Below are 21,024 nucleotides of genomic sequence, written 5' to 3' on the forward strand. Positions count from 1 at the left end.
ACTCGTTCTCAGTGAAGTTTTCTTGGTGGTCGCAGTTGCCTCGCCAGGTTGTGTTTCGCGACGGTCGTGGCCTGAGGACACCCAACTCGTTACGGTTCGCGGCCTGGGGCGTTTTAGGCGGCAAGTTAACATACAAGACAAGGTGGGATGTACTGATTGAGCAGGCGGACTGATCGCAATGACGAAGCTTGGCGCTGAAGCGGTAGGCGGTCGGCCACTTATCTTATCATATCAATGGGTCGACAGCCTGGCTGGTTGATTACCTAAGCGTACTTTCTAACTACAATCCTCCCCCTATTATTTATCGCCTGAGTGCCATGCACGCAACATGCCAAATTGAACAACACAGTTGCTCAGAAGGAAGGTCATAATCTTCGAGATCCCCCCACCAGTAAATTATCTATGTAAATGCCTTGCTACTGTAGTACTTGATATGAGTCGAATAATGCTCGTCTTTTACGTTCCATTGATATTGATGTCTTCGACGTCGTCCTCCCGTGCTTCCCCTGGCCCCTCCCACCCCTTTCCAAAATAGAGCCCAGTCACGCCAGCGGGCGTCCCCATGGTATTTATTGCATATCACCACATGCCTCGGGTATCCCCTCCCTCTTTCACCCCAGTCTTCGACGATGAGAAGCAATATGCACCTCACGACACCTTACGCGCCTCGTGGGCTTCTCCTATCATTCTGATCAATACCTGTAATTCAGACTGCGCCTTACTGGGTCGAGCGAGTGTCTGCCAAGCGCAGCGTAACCTTGGCCCTGCGTAGCCGCAGGGCAGCAATCTCGTTCTATATATTGTCGAGTTCAGCCGTAGTCTCAGCTTCAAGGGCAGAGCGGTTTTTAGGCGAAGCGGTTGCCTCGGCAGTCTTGTCCTTTTCAATTGAAAGTGGTTCGAGGCCGTCTGCCACTTCCTTGGAACTCTGACGCATGGCGACCCAATACGCTTCACCTCGCTTCGTGATCCGCGGCGGCGGAATGCCAAACGGTCGTGGAAACCCTTTCAGCTCTGGTGAATTTAACCAGGAACGATAAGCTTCATGCATGGAGCTAATTAGCGTTTGTCCATGCCACGTTGGAACTTGTGAATCTTCTGCATACCGGGAATCCCAGTCCTATGATGAAAAACTGTAAAAGGGCTCATGGCAATCTGAGTATGGTAGTGCGAGATGAGACCGTAGAAATCCCGCTTAGCAGGGCCTAGGTCGAGATGGTCAGATGTGAGACTCGCTTCAACGTTGATGTTTTCCACAACGCGATCAATCCACCAGTCCATGGCCTTGGCAAGGCCATGCTCAGCCTTTGGCAGCTCGCCGTGCTCGGCGAAGTGCTCGGCGCGGTATTTCAACCGAGCCATGCGGTATTAAGTAGTGACGGCTGAGCTGATGCGCTCAACATCATCACTCACAACAGTTGGCTGTTTAAGCCAAGTTCGTGCAATGAGCTCCAAAAGTGCTTGGTGCCGGCATATTGCCACATTCGCCAGACTAGCTCGACGAGTACTTCCACGCGACGGGATATGATAGTTTGCGGTTTCCAGTGAGCAAGCACGAATATCGAGCCTGGTCGCAAGATAAAATCCTCCGGAAGGTTCCCATTCCGTCCGGTGAAGATCAGTTCGGGGTGACGATAGGGCGAGCCCTTCGGCAGAATGTCCTTGTTTTTCATATTCTTCGGTTGTCTAACAGAAATGGACGAGAGCATTGTCTTAAAGAGTTGAGGAGGAAGATAATTTAAACTTCCTTTTGACTTACTTGGTACGTGAAAACGGTGAATGCAACGAACCAGATAAACTCCTATACCTTCTAAAAACAGAAATGAACAGTTAATTCTTTAAGCACGCAAGTACACATGTGGATACTCATAGAATTGGTATGCAGTTCCCTATTGCAGTTTTGCTCACCAATCCATCAGTCGGTTCAGCACGAACTCGGTGTTAAAATACGTCAATTCCTGACTTGTGTTTGGGTATGCTATAGCAGAGAGAGATTTGCTGGGCTTGTTACTATAGGTTTGTTACCACTATAGCCAAAAGACATTATTGCTTGTAGCTGGTATTGGCTGCCAAAACAAGCCACTGTTGCTCATCTTCTGGTATATTCTAGGGATTAGTCTTGATCCTGTGCCATCGCATACAGACTGCAAGCAAACCAGCCACTGCAACCGCCCCTGTAGCGGTGTAGAAAATATTCTGCACCGCCTGAGCCATGATCGAATAGACTTCCACCGTCACTGAAGTAGGTAAAGACTCCATAACCTCCGGTGGCAAAGACCCCTGCGCAATTTCTGCCACCTGGACCTCGCTCAGTTTGCCGTGCAGATGCTCCAGTCCAGCACGTACCCGCATGTTCAGCAGCGAGCCGCCAAGAACGAGCCCCAGTGTGCCGCCAAGCAGCTGCATCATCAATGCGATGGAGACGGTCAGGGGTTGGAGATGCTCTGCCACCCAGCTCTGAGAGAACACCACTGCCAGCGTCTGGGCCGTGCCGAACCCGAACCCCGATATCATGGTCAGGAGAGACGCCTTGATGCGGGACGTATTCTGGTCCAGCGTCGTCAACAACGCACTCCCCACCAAGGCCAGCGTCACGCCCATCAGGATGATGGTGTTCGCATATGTCACGAACTCGGTGCTGGCGCCCGTTGCGAGGCTTGCAACCCCCGATGTAATGAAGAACGCCAACAGGCAGACGCCGGTGTCGAACGAGGAGAGCCCGTGGACAGACTGATGGTATCCAGGTTAGTATTCCAACGTGCATAAACCATGGATGTAGTGTGAGTGGCGTACCTGGAAGTATGTCGAAAGATAATAGTACACGCCGTACATGGCAAACATGGTGGATAACCCGAATCCTAGAAGCAGGGACATATCTCTGCTGAATATGCCGCGAGGCAAGAGCCTGTCATCAGGATGGCAATGCGTACGCTGCTGGAGTATGAATATCGGCAACGTCACCGTAAACAGCGCAAATAACACGATGACCGGGGTGGAGTCCCATCGTCCACTCTGCGTAGCCATCTGCAAAGCGAGCAAGAGGCAGATACTGCAGACGAGGAAGAGACCGAAACCCATGAAGTCGAAACGGCGCAGGTGTTGCCAGACCGGCAAATGGTCAGTTGGTCTAGCTGGTTGCTGAAAGGGGTATATGAAGACCATGGACATGACGGCGCCGAAGATGGTCAGGGCGAACACCCAGCGGTAGTCGATGTTGGTCTCGAAGAATCCGCCGAGGAGTGACCCGAAGGCCAGGCTCATGACGTCCACCCCGACGCAGCCGGCCATGTACAATGGTCTTTCGTTCGGGGAGGTGATGCATATGAGGACTGTGGCGCAGAGCGGGAAGCCCAGCGCAATGCCGAGGCCGGTGATGACTCGACCTAGGATGAATAGTGAAGCTGAGTTGGCTACAATGCACAGTATGGAGCCGACTATATCATAGAGAGAAGGAATGCGAAAGTCCGCGTCAGCAAGCAGCTTTGGAAAGCAAACAGCCCGGCCCAGTGGAGCGCTTACCAATGAGTAACATGCCGTCGATAACCACAAGCATACGCGTATTGGCCACTGCGGCGAGTCGTCCGAATCCTATCGCCAGGCATGCTTGAGGGAAGAAGTAGGCGGCGCTGAACCAGGCGATGAGACCGAGGGCATCGAATCTGCGACTGAGAGCCGGGACAATGGTTGCTTTATGAAACCCATGAGTCAGATGGGGCTCATCCCTCATACCTTGCTTGACCGGGGATTGGTTTCATACTTATCACCGAGTCGTCAAATCCTTTCTAGAGCGGCGAACAGAAGTAAGCATGACATTTAACCGGAGTGGTTGTGGAGAACAAGAGTAGATGCTTACGAAGAACCAAGCTATCAAGATACCGATGAAAACCAACCTCCTTCTACTATCCTTGTAAAGAGGGAGTCTCTCCTGCTCTCTTGGTCGTAACTTCTCGTCAAACGAAATGTCTTCCAGTGTGACTGCTCGTTGGCACAGGGGGCTTGGGAAGCCGCTGTTGTCCAAGGTCGAGGGAGTCGAGGGGGTCACCGCGGCCCTAGCAGCTGAGTTCTCCTCGGTTCGGTGGGAGGTTGTGTGAGGAGTTCCAATCAAGGAGGCATTCGCAGGTTGAGTGGTTGCCATCGTATTTTCGGATGTCGACAAGGGGGCGAAACAACACCCGGTTGCAGTACTCTCAAAGTCACAGGGGGAGAGGCAGTACATATACTTACCTGACATGTTCTTACATGCTCACTGCCTGAGTCCTTCTGGCGCAGGAAAAGGAGAATTGTGTTTCAGTTTCTCTTATTGGTCAATCTAGTCTCGAGTCGATATGAAGATTACACTGAAAAGGGGGAGCAGGATCAAATGCTAAACTGTACCCTCAGGCATGTTTGTCGCGGAAGACCCGGGTCGGAACAGGGAGGCTGCCGAACAAACAGCAAGCATAACACATTTCCATGTATCCGATATTATCGCTGAGCAAACACTGCATGCTTGAAAGCGCTTTCATGGTGCACAAAAGAGCCGCTAAGGCTGGCTACATCTTGCGCTAGTGAAAACACATGAGAGCCCTCGCATTTGTGGCACATCAGCAACTAGGTAAACACAAGCAAACCGCAGAGGCTCACATCCGCTTGTGGAAAGTCTTTGCGACTCGTCGTCGCGCAACGTTGGCCCAGATCACGTTGTCCTAGTCATGAAAAAGATTGGATGCATAATGAAGCTCTGCGATAGATGACCATGAGTAAGGATATTGCTGTACTATGCTCATGATTTTTGAACTTGCCAATTGGATGAAGTGTCTCCGGTAGCGGGCTCGAACGCGTCCTGGAAGAAGAGCCGAGCTCAATCTCCTACAATTCCATGTACGAGCCCTCTGGGTTCGATGTCTTACTACACGAGGCTTTATCGTTTCGGTAGTTTCGAAGAAAAGTTCTAGATGCCGACTGAATAAAAACCTGACACATAAGAACCAAAAAAGAAGCTGCCGACATGCCTACGCCACACCGGTACACAATCACCATTCCGTAAGCCTGTCACACAAAACCACCATGTCCTGTAAAGGCGAGCCAGATATCTGGTGATGACAAGCGAACCTTGTCAATGATTGGCTTGGCGGACGTTTCCCGCTGGTGGAACTGCATATTCGGGGGAAACAGGCAACATGGAGATGTACCTGGTTCCTCGATGGTGCTGGCTAGTTCGAATACTCGGTACGAGCTGTCTACGACGCTCTGTACTCCAAAGGTGAGTGATACGCAGGATCGATCATCCGATCTTGCAGTTTTGGGAGGAGATGTGATGCGTTGCACTGCTGCCACTTTGTCCGAAAGTGTGGTGTCACCACCTACTTGTGCGGCCACCCAGTTTGGCGAGTTTCTGCATCTGGATGACTGCAGGAACGGTACTTTGTTTGTCATGTTGGTTAATATGCATTCGGATGTCTGCAGTCGAGGACTGGGCGGAATGCGTTATTTGTCAGAGGGAGAAACGCAGGTTGAAAGTGGGATGTCATAGAGCCAATGTCGTCTTATGAAGCATGTGACACAATCTCTATAACACACGATATGTAACTTTACGCATCTCCAAAGGAGGACTATAGTACTGGATAGGCGGTTAGGGATATAATAACCACGCACCACAGTTTGAGTCAAGAAAGTAGAAGGAGTAAGAGATACGAAACGAAAAGATAGAATGCCACTCAACCGTTCGGACAGGTGAGGTCACAATCAAGCTTGGTTGGAAGTAAACTACGCCGGAAATAATATAGTATTATCAATAATAGCAATGTTTATTGGAGCTGTCACTCATACCCCTTTTGTTATTGCTTGCTTAGTGAGACAATTACTCGACTGGACAGTTTCCAAGACCTGAAATAAAGGGGATGATATCTATTATATGACCCAACGGCTTCATAGCTGCGTCAGAAGATGTTAATGAAGCTGCACTCGTGAAGCCAAGTAACCCCAACCCCAACTTAAGAAACTTAACTTGCCCATGAGATATCCAGTACCTGCACTCTGGAGTTGGACATTCCTGGGTGGGTAGAGATTTGGGGGCTGGATCAATATAAGGACCTTATGGGGTATAGACAAAAGAGAACTTGCCCATATCATTAAGCCAGTTTGCCGGATCCGGGATTGATCTATCCTTTAGACTAGTTGTTATGGCTTATCATCATTCATCCTTCGTTACTCGAGCTATTATACGCAGCCAACGGGGTGTACACTTTAGCGACGTGGAGTAAGGAGAAGTCCTTTTTTGTTACAATACCATCGAAAATAGATCGAGTGAATTCACGGAAGAGCTCCTAAATCTAGAGTGTTCTATTCTCGTTCATGCTCCGGGTACCGTGCTTCCCCTATCTACATCTTTTAGGAGTTTGAATTAGAAACCAGATGCCGTGTCCAGTCATTGCCAGTTTTACCTGCCATAGCGCTATTAACATGATCTTTGACCTCCTGGTTTCCCTGGTCCCTGTGCCATCCTATCTCCAGAAGGAAACATCGACGCAAACCCAAGGGGACTCATGTGGCTGTTGCTCATAGGATTACCTGCAAGTAAAGCCACTCTCAGGCGTTCGCCTCGATGATTATAGCGATTAGGCGCCTGAATTACTGACATTATGCTTTTCTACATGTTTGATAGCGTCTGGATTATCCTGTATTTCTGTCTGTCGAGCGTGATTCGGCTTCGAGAAGCCGCCTATCCGACATTTGACTCGACCTGGAGCGCGCCTCCGAGCATCATCCTCGACGAGATAGAAGCAAATATGGCGTCCAGCCGCCCGTGTGCCCGTGTGCTGGCCGGGGCTGACGTCGAGAGTGGACCGGGTCTTAGTGACTCGGGAGGTTATGATTACGTGGGAGCCGCGCCAGTTTCTCGATGAAGGCGACTCCCGGCGCAAGCCTCGTTCGAGCCACAGCACCATCTGACAACGACACCAGGGGTCACTAACCAGAAGGCTATCTCCCCGATCCTGACGATCTGATCGGTTGATCTGGCTTCGAAGTACGTCGTTTTCATTGAGGGTGAGGAGAAGAAGCAGGCCCAGTAGTTGTTATAGTACGTAGTGATTATGAAGTACCTTTTGAGGAAGACCCCTGGTCCATCTACAGGGTATATCCTAGCCTGAACAGCCTCCATTCACCAATAGGAAGAGAGTTGCCAAATAAGTCTAGCAACTGCTAAGACAGTAATCGGAGCTTTGTTTAACTACCAAATCCAGCTTGAATCAACCTCGATGCTTTTCAGGCACCTCAGGCACCTCAGACACCTCAGACACAAGCATGACTGGCTACGTTATCGAGTGATCGTCACCATATATACCCAAAGCAGATGACCGATGGCGACGAAGCGCTTGCGAGTTGTCGTATCGCTCCGATGGCCCACTAGCGCCAAGGATCCCCCATGTCCAATGACGCACAAGAGGCATGGGAATCCCACCTCACCTCAATCCCCCAAGGTCTTGCGCAAAAGCTGCTTCTCCTCGGCATGTTCTAACACTCATTTTGGCATCTTGCCAACTACACCAGAGAAATCTGGTGACAACGCCCTTTGGATAAAGCAGCGATGGCCACCGTCCCTCTCTGGCCGCGCGCCCTCAAGCATGTCTCGCTCACGCCCTACCTGTGGCTCTTCCCGCTCGTCGCAGGCATCTCGTGGTTCACCACCATCAGCATCCTGCTGGCGCGCTGGCTCGCCCTGGGCCAGCCGCGCTACCCGGGCCAGGTGAACCCGGACGTGCCCTTCATCAGCGACATCGCGGCCTTCACCTTCAAGCCCGTCTTCGTGGCCGGCTGCACCGTGACCGGGCTGGGCTTCGCGGGCACCGTGTTCGCCGTGCACCACGTGCGCTACGCGCGCGCCTTCTACGGCCTCGTCGACGACGTCGCCTGGCGCCAGAACACCAGCGTCTTGGCGCTGGTCGCGGGGCTCGCTGCGGCGGTGTTGCTGTTCTTCCTGAGCATCTTCGACACTGTGGATGCTCATGTGCGGCACCAGTACTTGCTCATGGGCACGTTTGGCGGGCTAGGGCTGAGTGCCGTGCTGACGGCCGCGGTCTGGTGGGACCAGACTTGGGGCCCTGCCAAGTTTGCCGGATTGCGGACGTGGTTCGTACATCCCCGGGGACGTCCTACCGGATCCACACACAGTGAAAGGGCGAAATCAGGCTGACATTGTGTTACAGGTGTCTCCTCAATACGGGTTTGATGGCCTGCCAAGTCGTGATCGGGCTGTCGTTTGTTGTGCTGATGGACTCGGGTCGATACAGACCCGCAGGGTTCCTGGAATGGACCTTGACGTACCTTGGTTCTTTTTGGCTCTTGTCATTTGTTGGATACACAAGGTGAGTGTTCACGCATCGATACCACATGGTTTGAGTGGTTGTCAAGACTAATGTCGAGATACTCAGATTCCGGAAGGACATTGACCCCCAAACTCCCGGAGACATGGAACGGCGGCCACTTCTTGCTTAGTGGGGTGAAGTACTGCAGGCTCGGCGAGCTCAGTACGGACCCTAGATCGTTGCTTCGATGAAGGCTGGATTAAAATCGCCCAAACATCATAACCCGGATGGTGGACATCTGGTTACGGCGTGCCCGTCGATATCTGCACTCCTCCAGTACCGCCGTCACCATCAAATTAGAAAAAATGTTAGTGGCAGTTCTTCTTGGCTTACTAGGAACGCTGCACATCTTCGGCTCACAAGTGCGTGTATGGCCCAGAAGGTCGGTTTCATGCTTGCTCGCTGTTGTCTATACTTTAAAGTAGGTGTCAGCTTCAAGTGTCTGAAATGTAATGCTCAAGGTGGTCGTTACGTGAAGCACTGAGCAGGTAAATACCTCTGATTGTACCCTTCTCCTCACCCACCCAACAATAACGGTGAATTCGCTACTTCAGGCGATTGTTCCAAGTTAAATGTTACCGTGCTCTGCAGCTGTTACCTACCACCATCAGCCCTTCCATCACCATTTATCCTCTCGATTCAATCCTGCAACCGCGTACCCTAAGCTACGTGGAGCCTTCAGTCTTTCGGTCTACTCCACGACTGCCTCAGATGATTGTTCGTTGCTAGATCGTCATCGCCATCATCGTCATCATCATGGGGTCGTCTCCCACTGGACTACTCGATCTCCCGCGGGAGATCCGCGACGAGATCTATTCCCTTCTTCTATGCGACTTCCGACTCCCCAAGTCCACATCCACCAACTCCAGTGGCCATGCCATGAGGTATGGCGGCATCAAAGATCTACATCTGTCAATCTTACGTGCAAATCGACAGCTTGGCAGCGAGGCCAGGGAGATCTTCTACAAGACCAACCGATTTGTACGAGTCAGCATCGCCGTGAAAGCGCAGCATTGGCCTGATCTCTTAGCCGGTTTCGCCTCCAAGTACTTACCTTTACCCATGGTCATTCAACGTGGTTCTACCATCGACGCCTGCAAGGGGTTCATCATGACATACGAGCTTTCGCAACCCAGTGCCTCGAAAGAGGACATTCCTCGACTGAGCTTCGTCATTCTCCATCGCCATCTTCACCTGTTTTGCCTCTGCTTGGAAACTGCCGCCATCAAGAACAATTACTTTTGGAAACCTACCAAGCATTCGATCACCCTCCATAACCCCTTTGCGAGCACGGACGAGTCTTACCCCACCGATCATCAACAACAGGCGTTACTCTCCCCATTCCATAAGTTCCACGGATTCCCGCACTTCTTTGTTAATGGGACGGTGAAGTCTTTTCTGGCCTTACAGACCATGGCGCAGGCCCAGTCGCATCGGAATACTACCCTGGATGCGTACCTGGACGACCTACACGACCAGGAGCAGCTTGGACATGAGCACCTCCAACAGAACCTCTTGGGTAAGAGCTGCGAGGCTTGGGCCAACGCATGCAAGAAGATGGAATTCATCGGAAAGTCAAATTACTTCCTTTGGGTACCGATGAACTTCCTCAGGCAATGGGAGAACAAAGTTGAGGAGCTGTTTTGCGAAACCAACCGCAAGCTGTGCACAAACATCATTCGCCTCATGGAGGCTAACTTGGACGACCCTCAACTCGTCGAAGATCTCGCAGGCTCAGCCCTTGGTGGCCTCAGCCACGCGCTGTGGAAGGGAGTCTTCCCAGCCACAAATTGGAGGCCCAGTACCGAGCAGAAAGCGGATATGTTGCGGCAAAAGGCCCGAGTCTACCGACTGACCGGGCAGTTCCGGAAAGCGCTGAAAGAGATCAAGCAGGCTGGGGCATGCTGCCCTCACGATCCCGACATTCGCGAGGAGCGCTTCACAGTGGAGTGGACCCTGTATTGGGCAGACTTCACAGTTTGAGAACCAGAACCAGCCTTGGAGCCACCTCGAGCCTGCCTCTGCCGGTTGGACACGTATTGGTCATGGTCTAGTGTGATGCGTTGAGTACTGCTCACAGGGACATCACAAGGAGAACAAGACGGGGCTGGAACCGGTACCGCTATGATAGGGATATACCACGTTTGGAGATAGGTAATAGACGTGCATCCCATTGAGCTTTACACTACTTTGGTTTGTGTTTTAGAAGTATCGCAGTTATTACTAACAGCCAACATCTATTCCATCGTCAGTTGAGCCACTAACAACTGTTACGTCGCCAGGTATCCCGTCGTCAACTACTCCATAAATGACCAGTCGGTGGTTATTGACCTTGAACCGCTATCGAGAACTGATATCTAGTAATTAGTACACGATCCTCTTGGATGTGTGCCATTATCACCACTATCTTTGCCACGATGGAAACAGGATCTTTCTCAGCTGCTCGAAATGCTGATCCGGAGAAGCCACACTCTCCAACTCCACATTGTGCACCACAAGGACATGCCGCCGCCTCTCCCCCCGGCACCTTCGAGCCGCCCTTGCCGTCCAATCCAAGCGCATCCTCCACCGCGCGCCGCCGCTGCGCATACGCGGGCTCGTGCAAGCGCCAAATCACCTTGAACCCCGCCACATTGGCCCGCCCGGGCCCCTCGAGGAACTCGGGGCCGTCGCTGCACTCGAAGCTGTCGATGGTCACGTCGTAGCCGCCGCCGTCCACGCGGGTGCGACTACTACCAATCCCCTGCCGGAACTCCCGAAACACGCCCGTGAGCAGGTCCTGCATCCGCAGCGCCGGCGGCCGGCGCGCGGGGCGCGACAGCGGCAGCCACTGCTGCGGGTGCCACCGCTGCGGGTGCTCGCGCGACGTCGGCAGGAGCACCTCGGAGACGAGCGCGGGCGGCTGGTGCACGAGCATGCGGCGCCAGCTGGCGCGCGGGTGGCCGAAGGCGTGCGGCGCGGTCCAGAGGCGCGGCCACTGCGGGATCTGGTAGAGGGGGGTTCGCGGCGGCGCGCGGGTCCATGATCGGCGGCGAGGCCGCGAGCAGGTCCGACTTGGCCCAGACGATCTGGCGGGGCTGGAACGGCGAGAGAATGTCGTCGAAGCAGAAGGGGAAGGCGGCGACGAGGAGCGGGTTGGGGCGGGGATCGCGGGCGGCGGCGGCGCTGTCGTCGGGAAGTAGGAAGAGCTTCCGCTGGAGGCGCGGGGAGGTCGCGATCAGGTCGTGCCAGGGCTTGCTTACGCGCTGGACGGTCACGAGGAGGGTTCGCTCGTCGAGGTATAGGAGGATGGACTCGAGCAGCTCGGGGATATTCAGTGCGCTGGGCGGTTCGGGGGCCTTGTCTGCGATGGGTGATTGGCTGATAGATGACATCTTGGCTACTTCTGTATGCGGCTTGATTTCTGCTGGAGGTATTGACTCCTCGGTCCTAGGCGCTGCCTCTTTGGTTGTCATGTTGTCGTGTGTTCTTACTTTGCGTTTCAGTCGAGTTATGGCCCCCTCAGGGAGGACCATTTGCTTCGTAACTTTATGAACATAATTGCCTGTTGATGAGACATTGAATATAACATATACCACGATAGTATTTGGATGGATTTATTTCATTCCAGGATCTGTCCATAGCAGAACTGGCAATGCTACGTTAGCTATTGGCATGATTACAGTTTCGCAGTCACCTTGTTGGGTAAACGTGAGCGAGAATGATTGAGGGAATAGTTTAAGCATTCAATTCTGCGGATATCTTTTCGGAGAGCCAATCTTGGTGTCCTTGTCTAAACCCACCAAGGAAGATAGTGTAGTAGCCAAAATCGCATCATGCTGACTGTCGGGTTGACTGTCTCCGCTGAGGAAACTGAGAAAGGGGTTGCTATTCGGCTGCGAAAGTCTCGTCATCGTGACATCGTCATGAAGAGCTCTTGCACATTGTGTCAATCTCAATGGTAGGTTGGATAAGCAAGCCAAGAGCTAAAAGACGAGGCTCAGATAGCTGGCTTTTCCTGTGAGATGGTCCCTATTGAAAGGGGCAGGCCGTGAGGCTGATTCCCCAAGCCGCGCCCCCAATCCAGGCTGTGCCCCGGTGCTGTTGAGTCCCCCGCCAACTCACCTGCCGCATCTTAGGGCAACAAGGTGAGGCAACCATTACAGGCGACCATTAGCGGACCAATGTAAAAGACAGCAGAAGGTATTTACATATGCGGTCAGAGAGCCCGTGGAGATCATAAAGGTCAGACTCGCCCCCAGGCCGAATCCCTAGCCTTTGTTTATGGTCTGCTGAGCCCGCTTACCTTGGTAACCCAGAGCAGGAACACCCGACTTCTACAGCCGCTCCGTGTCCTATAGAGAGCCCAGTGAGAAAGATGGCACCGCAAACGGATCCGGCGTCACAGACGCCAAGACCTCCACTCAAACAGCCTAACGGTCGTGTCAACTCAATTAAGAGCCTTGGAAGAAGGTTGACGGGAAGGGACTCGTTCGGGGTCATTGGGAGAATCAGGCGCATCCCATCCCTAAAAGCCCAGGCTCAAGCTGAGCGTGAGGCTCAGAAGCCAAAGCAATACCCCCAAACCGTGTCAGTCTACAGGGGTCTCACCTGGGAAACGCTCCGCGACGACTTTCTGTTGAAGAAGTGGCCGAACGAGGACTTCTCTCAGGAGCCCAGTAGAACAAAAAGATTATTGGCGATTTGAAACTCCTGAAGAGTTTACCCAGGTGAGTAATCAGCTTCCTCGCTAGGAGGGTTGGAGGGTGCGGTTATGCTGATGATGGGGGTTTACCAGGATGACAAGCTAGCCATCCAAAGGCTTGTCAATGAGAGAAATATTCAGCGATCGCCTTCGCCGGATGAGGCCAATTCTCGGGCCAGGTGTTAGGCTCCCTGGGCCCTTGTTAGGATACGGGAATGAGGGGTGGTGGCTTTTTCGGGCTGAAAAGACAACTGGCCAGAGACACGCACACTGTGTGCACCGCATAACATTGGCTATGCAGGACCCCTGAAATGGCTGTTCTAGGCGGTTGGGCTGTTTTCTCGCGGAATGGACATCGATTGTGCCTTCGGTGTCGTGTCGTGGCGTTTGCGGACTTTGTGTTGGTCGATCGGGATTTGACAAAGCCCTGGATTCACAAACCCGTTCCAAATAGCCTTACATGTGGCTCAATCATTTTGGGGACACGAGACTTGTATGAATTGTATGTGGTAAATACCAAGGCGCGTAATTGTCTGTGTATGCGCCTGCAAGGCATCATTCTTGTCAGCTGGAGCGACTCGGCTGTGCCCAATGAGCTTAGATTTTAGGCCGAACCTCCCCCGTTTCGAGTTCAGGACTGTTGCGTTTGTACTCAAGTTCCCGATATCTAGATCGACACTGTTCAAAGCAAGTCAATATGACCAATCTTCAGTTACCAGAACGCTTTCAAGCTTCCCTACTTGAGTCGCAAACATTTCCACGGAATGCCATCTCAACATCTGTCGACAGTCTTCCGTACGCCTTGGAAGCTCTCGGGGATAAGTTCGATTCCATCAAAAGAACCCTGTTTGAGCCCGATAAGTCACAATGGGAAGTGGTGATTCGGGATTTCATCACGGCTGATGGCCGAGGTAAAACGCCTCCGAGATATGTCACGAGTTAACCAAAGCTGACAATCCAAGCTGTCGCTAAGTGCAATGCACACCACCTGGCCGAGTTAACGGACTATCTCGGGATTGATAGAGACAGGAGCAGCGTCCCGACCAGGATAACAGCAAGGAAGAAAGATCCAAAATGCCGTTTTGTGTAAGGTTCACCGATCATCGGTATCGGTTATGATACTAAAACCCCTGAGTAGGAACCTCTTTGCTGTCAACTCGAGGGCTCCTCTCCTCCTCACTCCCGAAATGTTTGGCGAGCTAATGACCTATCATGGGGTTATGCCAAATATTGTGCAGTTCATCTCGTTATTCGGACAACAGAGCCAACCCAACGACTTAATCTTCAGCGGGTTCAGTGCACAGCCAATCTCGACCAAGTCATTCGATGGCAACACAGTTCAGGGACTTGGCCGAAGCGGCGAGCAGTACCAACTCTGTTACAATCTCAAATGTGTAAACCTGAAAACTTCGCATCCAGACAACTTTACCTTTGACGAATGGTCCATCGCCAGGCAATCATCCACCATCAATTTGATGTGGATGAAGGAAACGCTTTCTGGTTAGTCGTGAAAGGGGGAACAGATCTGGAGCTGCAAAGAAGGTTCAAAGACCTGATGAGTGCTAAATCGCCGCCTGAGTGCCGTTCATCTGGGACACCAGAAGAATCCTTTCGCTCTTCCCTGTTTGCTCACCTCATGTACTGTCTCTGGTCCAGAGAAGATTGGAGAGGGTATATTGGCTGGCTCGAAAGATGCGTGGACAAGGAGGTAAGTTCATTCATATGTCCTTTGCGTCCAGATGTCGCTGGGTCTCATGCAACCTCCAGAGTCGGTCGGCCGTTTGGGGTCGTGCTGCGTACGTCAGCGCCCTTAAAGAGTACACGCCCCAAGATATTCAAAACCTCCAGATATGGGAGGAAGCAGCAGGCCAAGCAGTCGCAGCCATCGAGGGGAATATTGATGTAATTTCGGCATTGCTGGAATTTTATCAGGATATTGTCAAGGACAAGAGCTTCAAGGCTCAGGGCGACTGTGCTCTGGAAGTGGCATCATTTACCGCTCAGGTCAAGGCCATCAATGTCCAATTCGCCATGGAGGTGAAGCGGACTCAAGCCTTAGTAAAAAGTGTTTCTGATCGGAGGGAATTGGTAAGTCATCCTGAAGTCTGCCAAGTAAGCTGTCAACTGACCGACCAAATCATCTAGGTCATTCAGCATCTCCAAAGCCAGTCAGCATTCCGCATGGAGAAGGTCAGCCACAGAATGGAACGAGAGCAGACTATGATGCTCATCATAACAATTGTGACGCTTGTATATCTGCCTGCCACTTTCGTCTCGGTAAGTGTTAGGTTCCAGCACTGCCGGTACGTCGTTAACCGTTACAGACATTTTTTAGTACCGACATCATCAAATACCAGGACGCCGGTAGTCCTGGCGGTTCGTACTCTGAGACGGCAATGATGAGATGGCTTGAAGTCACCATTCCACTGACCTTTCTTACTGGGCTAAGCGCCTGGGTTGGTAGGAAGGTGCTGCAAAGAGGGTGGGAGCAAGAGAACGAACCCTTGTATATGCATTCACTACCGCCAGACGAGGGCCAAGGCAGGTTTGGCAGGTTTGGCAGGTTCAAACAGGTTTGCATGCAGCCTGGACCGGTGCTCCCTTACAGTGAGAAGCACAAAGCAACTGCAATACCATGACAAAGCATGTTATGGACGTGTGCAACTTGGCACTCACAGAGGAGAAAGAACAAATACATCGGGAGGTAAGTGGGTATGTGTTCATGGGTGGGCGTCTAGATCGAATGTAACGGGACGGTAAGAATTCATTTTTGAATAGAAATGGCAGCAGATGCTTCAAGTTTGTGTGGTCTTGTTTCCCATGGGACCTCAAAAGACCCCGAAAAGCCGACTTGAGCCTCACGGGAGGGGGATAATTGCTACGGTGTAACACTGTGCGGCACGGTTGAGGTTTAGTACATGTAGGTAGCGCCTGTGTAGGCTAAGACACAGGGATGCAGAAGCCAATTGGATACAGAATCAGCGGACATGGCTGCCGTTGTATCGTGGCAGTATAAGCCAGGCTGTACGGTAGATGCATTTGATGTAACCTACAGAGCAGGCAGTGACGGCTGGCTGTTCCAGGAAGTCAGCCACGCAGCATCTGTAAATACTGCGCTGCCTTTTCGCAAACTTCAGTACTTAGTGTCGAACAAAGCAATTCTTCTACCGCTGAGGTACTTGGAAGTCGGCAACGGATGGTGGGCTGCCGGTAATTCTGAAGGCGTCAGACGAACTGGACAAACCATGCGGGGTCATAGATCATGAACCAAGCCACATGGGAATGATGGTAAGGTCATCATGTACCGTGTCGTCTCTTTCTATTAGAGATGACATTTGGGGTACCTAAATCAAGGTTGGTTGCTCGTATGCAGGCCAAGAGGAGGCTGCAAGACTCGAAGACAACACAGCTGCTGAACCGAAGCGGCCTTCTATTGCAGCCGGCCCCCAATATTAGAAAAGCTACACGGGCGACCATAGACAGGGTACGGCAAGTAACTGGTGACGGGCGCGCTGTCGAAGCCTTGCGGTAGCTGAAGTCTGCATTCAGTCAATCTCGCCATTAATTCATCTAGTGAACTCCCTTGCGCACTTTCCTAAGGGTCGAATAACTTGCATTTAATAAAGTGAAACCACGTTTCGACAGATTGAAGATCATCAAGCTAATCACCCGTTGCCTTCAACCGAATTCCATACTCGATCATCAACGACCACATCATTGCCCTGTCCCTTGGTCCCAAGACAGTTGCAATCAAGAACGGGCAACATGGACGAACGTCTACAGCGAACGCTCTCCGTTCTGGAGAATTTCAAGTCAAAGCTCGAAAACGATTGGAAGTATCACGCATGCCGATTGCATAGAACCAATTCCGACTCATGTCGAACAAATGACGAGGACGCAGGCAGGAACATGTACTGCTGCACTAAGACTTTCTACGACACTGGCGAGATAGTTGATTGGATGCTCCTCAAGAAAGAGCAATCAGAACAAACCAACGCTGCTGCCTTGCTGAGCGCCGCGCAGGATAGCTATCATGTTATGCGCAATGAACCTGGCCGTTCAAAAGCAAGTGATCTTGGAAAGGACGGCCGGAATTGCTACATTGTCTTCGCCATCCTCTTGAATCTCGACTGTGGCTTCCTGATACACCATTTCCAGAGATTCAATATAACGGACGGAAATTTGCGAAACGAGACACTACCTAGCCTCGACGCGCTTAAGCACGAACTACAAGGCGCCGTGCAGGACGTCGACAGATTGATCAGCAACTTCGATGACATGAGATTCATGTTTGAGCGTGTCAAGATGGATTTGAACATGTCTGCTGTCTACTTGGACTCGCACCAAGGCCGATGGGTCAGCCCCTTTTGCAAACGCCAGCTCATTAATACCAAGGGCGGGACCGCTGAAGTATGGCAGGTGGCGGTGCAAGATAGAATCCTGACATCAGAACTCAAGGATAGGCTGAAGCGCTCAGAGTATGACGACCCCCAATACGGAAAGGTAAGTATGCAATCAAATGTTTGATTGTTAAAGAGCTATACCACCCTTTCCAAGTCTGAGCTAACATAAAGAGACAGTGCTACTCAATGGCCTTGACAACCTTCACTATTGAAAATAAAGAAGTTTTCAATCGAGAGAAACAGAACTACCTAGCAGTCGAGGGTCTTGCGGGCATGGTCCAATACTTGGGGGAATACGAGATCGAAGAGGAGACTGATGACAAAGGGGTCGTCCATACGTCGAACCTCCTTTTAGAGTACGGCGACTTTGATCTGGAAGAGCTCTTCTTGTCATAAAAGGGACCTCCTAGCTCCTTCGAATCCATTGTGGGATTTTGGGAAGACCTGTCCAAAGTCGCAGAAGCAGTGGAAAGCATTCACAACCTGAAGGTACGACGAGAGCTTGGTGACTCGGTGAATTTTCATGGGTAAGCTAATTTTCCGAGGCAAGACCACGACCGATCCTAACAGAAACAGGTGGCATGCCCACATCAAACCGGATAACATTTTACGTGTTCGCGGAGAGTACAAGCTTGCTGATCTTGGCTTTGCGAAATTCCGAAAGAAAGATGAGAACGGACCGGAGCCCAGCACTGGCTTGGTAGGCCTTACGGAGACTTATGGTAAGATGCTAATTTCTTCCGAATCGGGTATGCACTTGATTTGACCTCCCTTTCGCATATAGGAGCTCCCGAAACGGACATAAAACGCCGCACTCGCCGGGGTGGCACCAGAACTGGCTACACCCAGAAAATCGATATCTGGTCCCTCGGATGCGTATTTTCTGTAGCTGCTACATGGGTTGTCCTTGGCTGCCAAGGTGTGTTGATATATGACAAGCTCCGTCAAAATGCCATCAATCAACTACGCGAGTCTCATGCCAAAAGCACCCCAACCGCCGACGACGCCTTCCACGATGGCCAGCGTGTTCTGAGCGCTGTGACGGAATGGCACGCATATCGCCGAGCCTCTATGCGAAAGGTGGACACCATAACCTCGGAGATTCTAGACCTCATTGACACTAAAATGCTTCAGAGTGTGCCTCATCAACGGTTAACATCGCGAGAACTGATTGACAAGTTCGCTGGGCATGTTGCTGCTGTCAAGGCTACCCATAAGATCCAGGTTACGCGAGGAGAAGTGGCACCGCTCAGTGACCACATCAGGGATGCAGTGGCTCAAGTCGAAGACGAGGCAGAGACGGAAGGCGATACGGCTAAGATACGCTCTACAAACCAGACCGGCAAACGATCATCGGGAGCCATGTTGGCGCACGATAGCCACCAATCCACCAGGCTGAAGAGTTCAGATCTTTGGCGACAAGCGAAAGGAAGTATGAGGGTTTCTCGCAAGGGCCACATCGGTGCATCCTCAAATTCATCGTCAAGGGTGGATGAGCCCAGCTCTGACAAGGCACGCCCTGTACACGCTGTTCCTATGAACGAGCCACGACCGAAAATTGTTCCAGTCCCCATTCCGGAAAGTCCTGAGCTGAGAAATGACGTAAACCCCAAGGCCTCCCAGCCACCAGATATCGTCATTGCACGATGCGAATCGCCTGAAACAATGCCCGAAATTGACCCTGCGGATCGTCTAGGAGAGGTCCCATCGTTGAAAGAGGCAGGAATCCCTGAGCTGGACATCACTGCTCGGGCGGCAGATATTGCTGAGCCCCCCCAGCAAGAAATTCTCTCGATACTCATAGCACCTCCAAGACCGAGCCTACTCGTGACGAGACACCGCCCAAAAGAAGCGATTGGCCCCAGCAAGCTGACGACACAGATAAACAGTACATGGCCACTGGGTCTCCCCACCACCAAGGTCAGGCAGACTGGATCCTCGCACTACATTTCGCGATGTCGCATGGGATTTTGGTATCGACCCCTCACCACCATGTCGAAGCCTACCAGTTACTGGCACTACACTTTCAAATGAAGCCGCCAGTCCGCCAGCCAGTTTCCCCGTTGATCCTAGTTGGCCTGTTTGTATTCAACTCGAATCCATCAAGAGGAGAAGTTTCCTTGATCGCCTGAGGAGTAAGAAGGATGATTACTTGAGTTCCTTCCTTGTGAACAGAGACATTGTAAGAGCCCAGTTGTTACGACGTATTGTGTGCTTTTGCTGCCGCTAACTAGGGAATAGAAGTTCGTTATTGACAATGGAGGGTTGATGAAACCGTATTGGCCAGCCATGAGGGTCACGCTCGAAACACTTGCAAAAATGATTGGCAGTCTCGATAAAGACGGTCTCGACATTGAATTTACGATTGGCAAAAGCCATAATGCCAGCAATGCTCCTGTGAGAAAATTGTTGCAGAAGTTTGCCAAAGTACAGGAAGAGGCTCTGCAACCCCGTGATCCTTCGAGGACTGGAACGGATATGGCCACGATCCTTGGCCAGATCTTCTCGGAGTACCTCAGGGATACGTCGAAAGCCATGACACTCATTTTACTCACTGACGGCTTATGGCAAGGCACTGATTCGGACGAGGATGTGGAGACGTCCATCGTCGAATTCCTCCGCAATGCCACGATAGAGAGGAAATCTACCAATCTTCGATGGTTCAGTATCGAGTTCGTCTCATTCGGCCAAGCAGGGATAAAGAAATTGGAAAGGCTTGACGACGAGCTTGGAGGCAAGTATGACATACGGTAAGATCCCCAAACTTCTAAAACCTCATTGGCCCAAGCTGATACGGGATGTTAAGGGACGTGATCGATCACGAACCAGTGTCTGGAGACGTGTACAAAATGATTCTGGGGAGCCTCAATAAAATGTACGACACCAAGCGAAGCAGCCAGGTATTGACATCTGGTGTCCCATGCGCTTCCTCGGGTAGTTTGAACGGGTCTTTGTCGCCCCCAGAACTGCCTGTAGGGTCGTCTTTATCAAGGAAGAACTCGAATCAGTCAACTTCGAAAGGCAAAGGTCTGAGCAGAATACTGGGAAGAGGCTGAGAACGAGTTTGCAGGAACTCAATCATGGCAGGTCCTCCCACTGTTCAAGTGTGATACTTCATCGTCTCGAAGCCTTTTTCGTCTTCTTCGTTTCTGAAGGGGAGGTTTTACCTCCTTTTCAACACCTCTTTGGATGCCAGAGAAATTTATGGGTTTCACGAACTTTGTTGCCCGGGTATCAAACGAGAAAACACTTCGATTTTTCCCCCTTACGTTCCTCTTGGAGCTTGAAGCTACTGCATATACACGCCAGCCAATCTACATCTTCTGCCGATTGGTGGAAATTTCGCGGAGAAATGCCAATCTTAGGATATATCGACTGTGGGACTCGTACCATTCCATAAACACCCCATCTCTCCCTCGAACTATCGACTTATCTAATGACGATAGCAATCTCAACTTACCGCAAGAGTTTACAGTCGACGGCGGGTTGAGAATTGGGACTCTAGGAACCCGCCGGTTCGGTGGCCGATACACTGCGACAAGAGAACAAAAGGAATCGATAGCCGAAAACTTGAAAATCGCCGAGCACAATTCAG

The 21,024-nt window shown here is 51.6% G+C and overlaps 8 protein-coding genes across 8 annotated transcripts; 5 read left to right on the forward strand and 3 right to left on the reverse strand.

The window, feature by feature from the left end:
* Nucleotides 1–793: 793 nt before the first annotated feature.
* Nucleotides 794–1,359, reverse strand: PG986_009357 (uncharacterized protein; the record flags this gene model as incomplete). Its single annotated transcript, XM_066845579.1, has 2 exons — nucleotides 794–1,038; nucleotides 1,104–1,359. 2 exons carry the CDS (start codon nucleotides 1,357–1,359, stop codon nucleotides 794–796), a joined length of 501 nt encoding a protein of 166 aa, XP_066697977.1.
* A 681-nt stretch (nucleotides 1,360–2,040) lies between these two features.
* On the reverse strand, nucleotides 2,041–4,132 carry PG986_009358 (HC-toxin efflux carrier TOXA; the record flags this gene model as incomplete). Its single annotated transcript, XM_066845580.1, has 6 exons — nucleotides 2,041–2,093; nucleotides 2,154–2,727; nucleotides 2,791–3,431; nucleotides 3,517–3,684; nucleotides 3,755–3,779; nucleotides 3,851–4,132. 6 exons carry the CDS (start codon nucleotides 4,130–4,132, stop codon nucleotides 2,041–2,043), a joined length of 1,743 nt encoding a protein of 580 aa, XP_066697978.1.
* A 3,432-nt stretch (nucleotides 4,133–7,564) lies between these two features.
* Nucleotides 7,565–8,472, forward strand: PG986_009359 (uncharacterized protein; the record flags this gene model as incomplete). Its single annotated transcript, XM_066845581.1, has 3 exons — nucleotides 7,565–8,106; nucleotides 8,184–8,342; nucleotides 8,409–8,472. The coding sequence occupies 3 exons, from the start codon at nucleotides 7,565–7,567 to the stop codon at nucleotides 8,470–8,472; spliced, it is 765 nt and encodes a 254-aa protein (XP_066697979.1).
* A 626-nt stretch (nucleotides 8,473–9,098) lies between these two features.
* PG986_009360 (uncharacterized protein) lies at nucleotides 9,099–10,325 on the forward strand (the record flags this gene model as incomplete). The annotated part of the gene is made up of 1 exon (XM_066845582.1): nucleotides 9,099–10,325. One exon carries the CDS (start codon nucleotides 9,099–9,101, stop codon nucleotides 10,323–10,325), a length of 1,227 nt encoding a protein of 408 aa, XP_066697980.1.
* Nucleotides 10,326–10,665: 340 nt separating this feature from the next.
* Nucleotides 10,666–11,716, reverse strand: PG986_009361 (uncharacterized protein; the record flags this gene model as incomplete). Its single annotated transcript, XM_066845583.1, has 2 exons — nucleotides 10,666–11,319; nucleotides 11,408–11,716. 2 exons carry the CDS (start codon nucleotides 11,714–11,716, stop codon nucleotides 10,666–10,668), a joined length of 963 nt encoding a protein of 320 aa, XP_066697981.1.
* A 2,384-nt stretch (nucleotides 11,717–14,100) lies between these two features.
* PG986_009362 (uncharacterized protein) lies at nucleotides 14,101–15,665 on the forward strand (the record flags this gene model as incomplete). The annotated part of the gene is made up of 6 exons (XM_066845584.1): nucleotides 14,101–14,117; nucleotides 14,165–14,526; nucleotides 14,577–14,734; nucleotides 14,794–15,114; nucleotides 15,172–15,303; nucleotides 15,351–15,665. 6 exons carry the CDS (start codon nucleotides 14,101–14,103, stop codon nucleotides 15,663–15,665), a joined length of 1,305 nt encoding a protein of 434 aa, XP_066697982.1.
* Nucleotides 15,666–16,791: 1,126 nt separating this feature from the next.
* PG986_009363 (uncharacterized protein) lies at nucleotides 16,792–19,463 on the forward strand (the record flags this gene model as incomplete). Its single annotated transcript, XM_066845585.1, has 4 exons — nucleotides 16,792–17,529; nucleotides 17,829–17,956; nucleotides 18,006–18,151; nucleotides 18,214–19,463. 4 exons carry the CDS (start codon nucleotides 16,792–16,794, stop codon nucleotides 19,461–19,463), a joined length of 2,262 nt encoding a protein of 753 aa, XP_066697983.1.
* Nucleotides 19,464–19,748: 285 nt separating this feature from the next.
* Nucleotides 19,749–20,183, forward strand: PG986_009364 (uncharacterized protein; the record flags this gene model as incomplete). The annotated part of the gene is made up of 1 exon (XM_066845586.1): nucleotides 19,749–20,183. One exon carries the CDS (start codon nucleotides 19,749–19,751, stop codon nucleotides 20,181–20,183), a length of 435 nt encoding a protein of 144 aa, XP_066697984.1.
* Nucleotides 20,184–21,024: the final 841 nt, after the last annotated feature.

This window comes from Apiospora aurea (assembly GCF_038362705.1).
Source record: "Apiospora aurea strain CBS 24483 chromosome Unknown utg000006l_segment0_segment0, whole genome shotgun sequence".
Taxonomy (NCBI): Eukaryota; Fungi; Ascomycota; class Sordariomycetes; order Amphisphaeriales; family Apiosporaceae; genus Apiospora; species Apiospora aurea.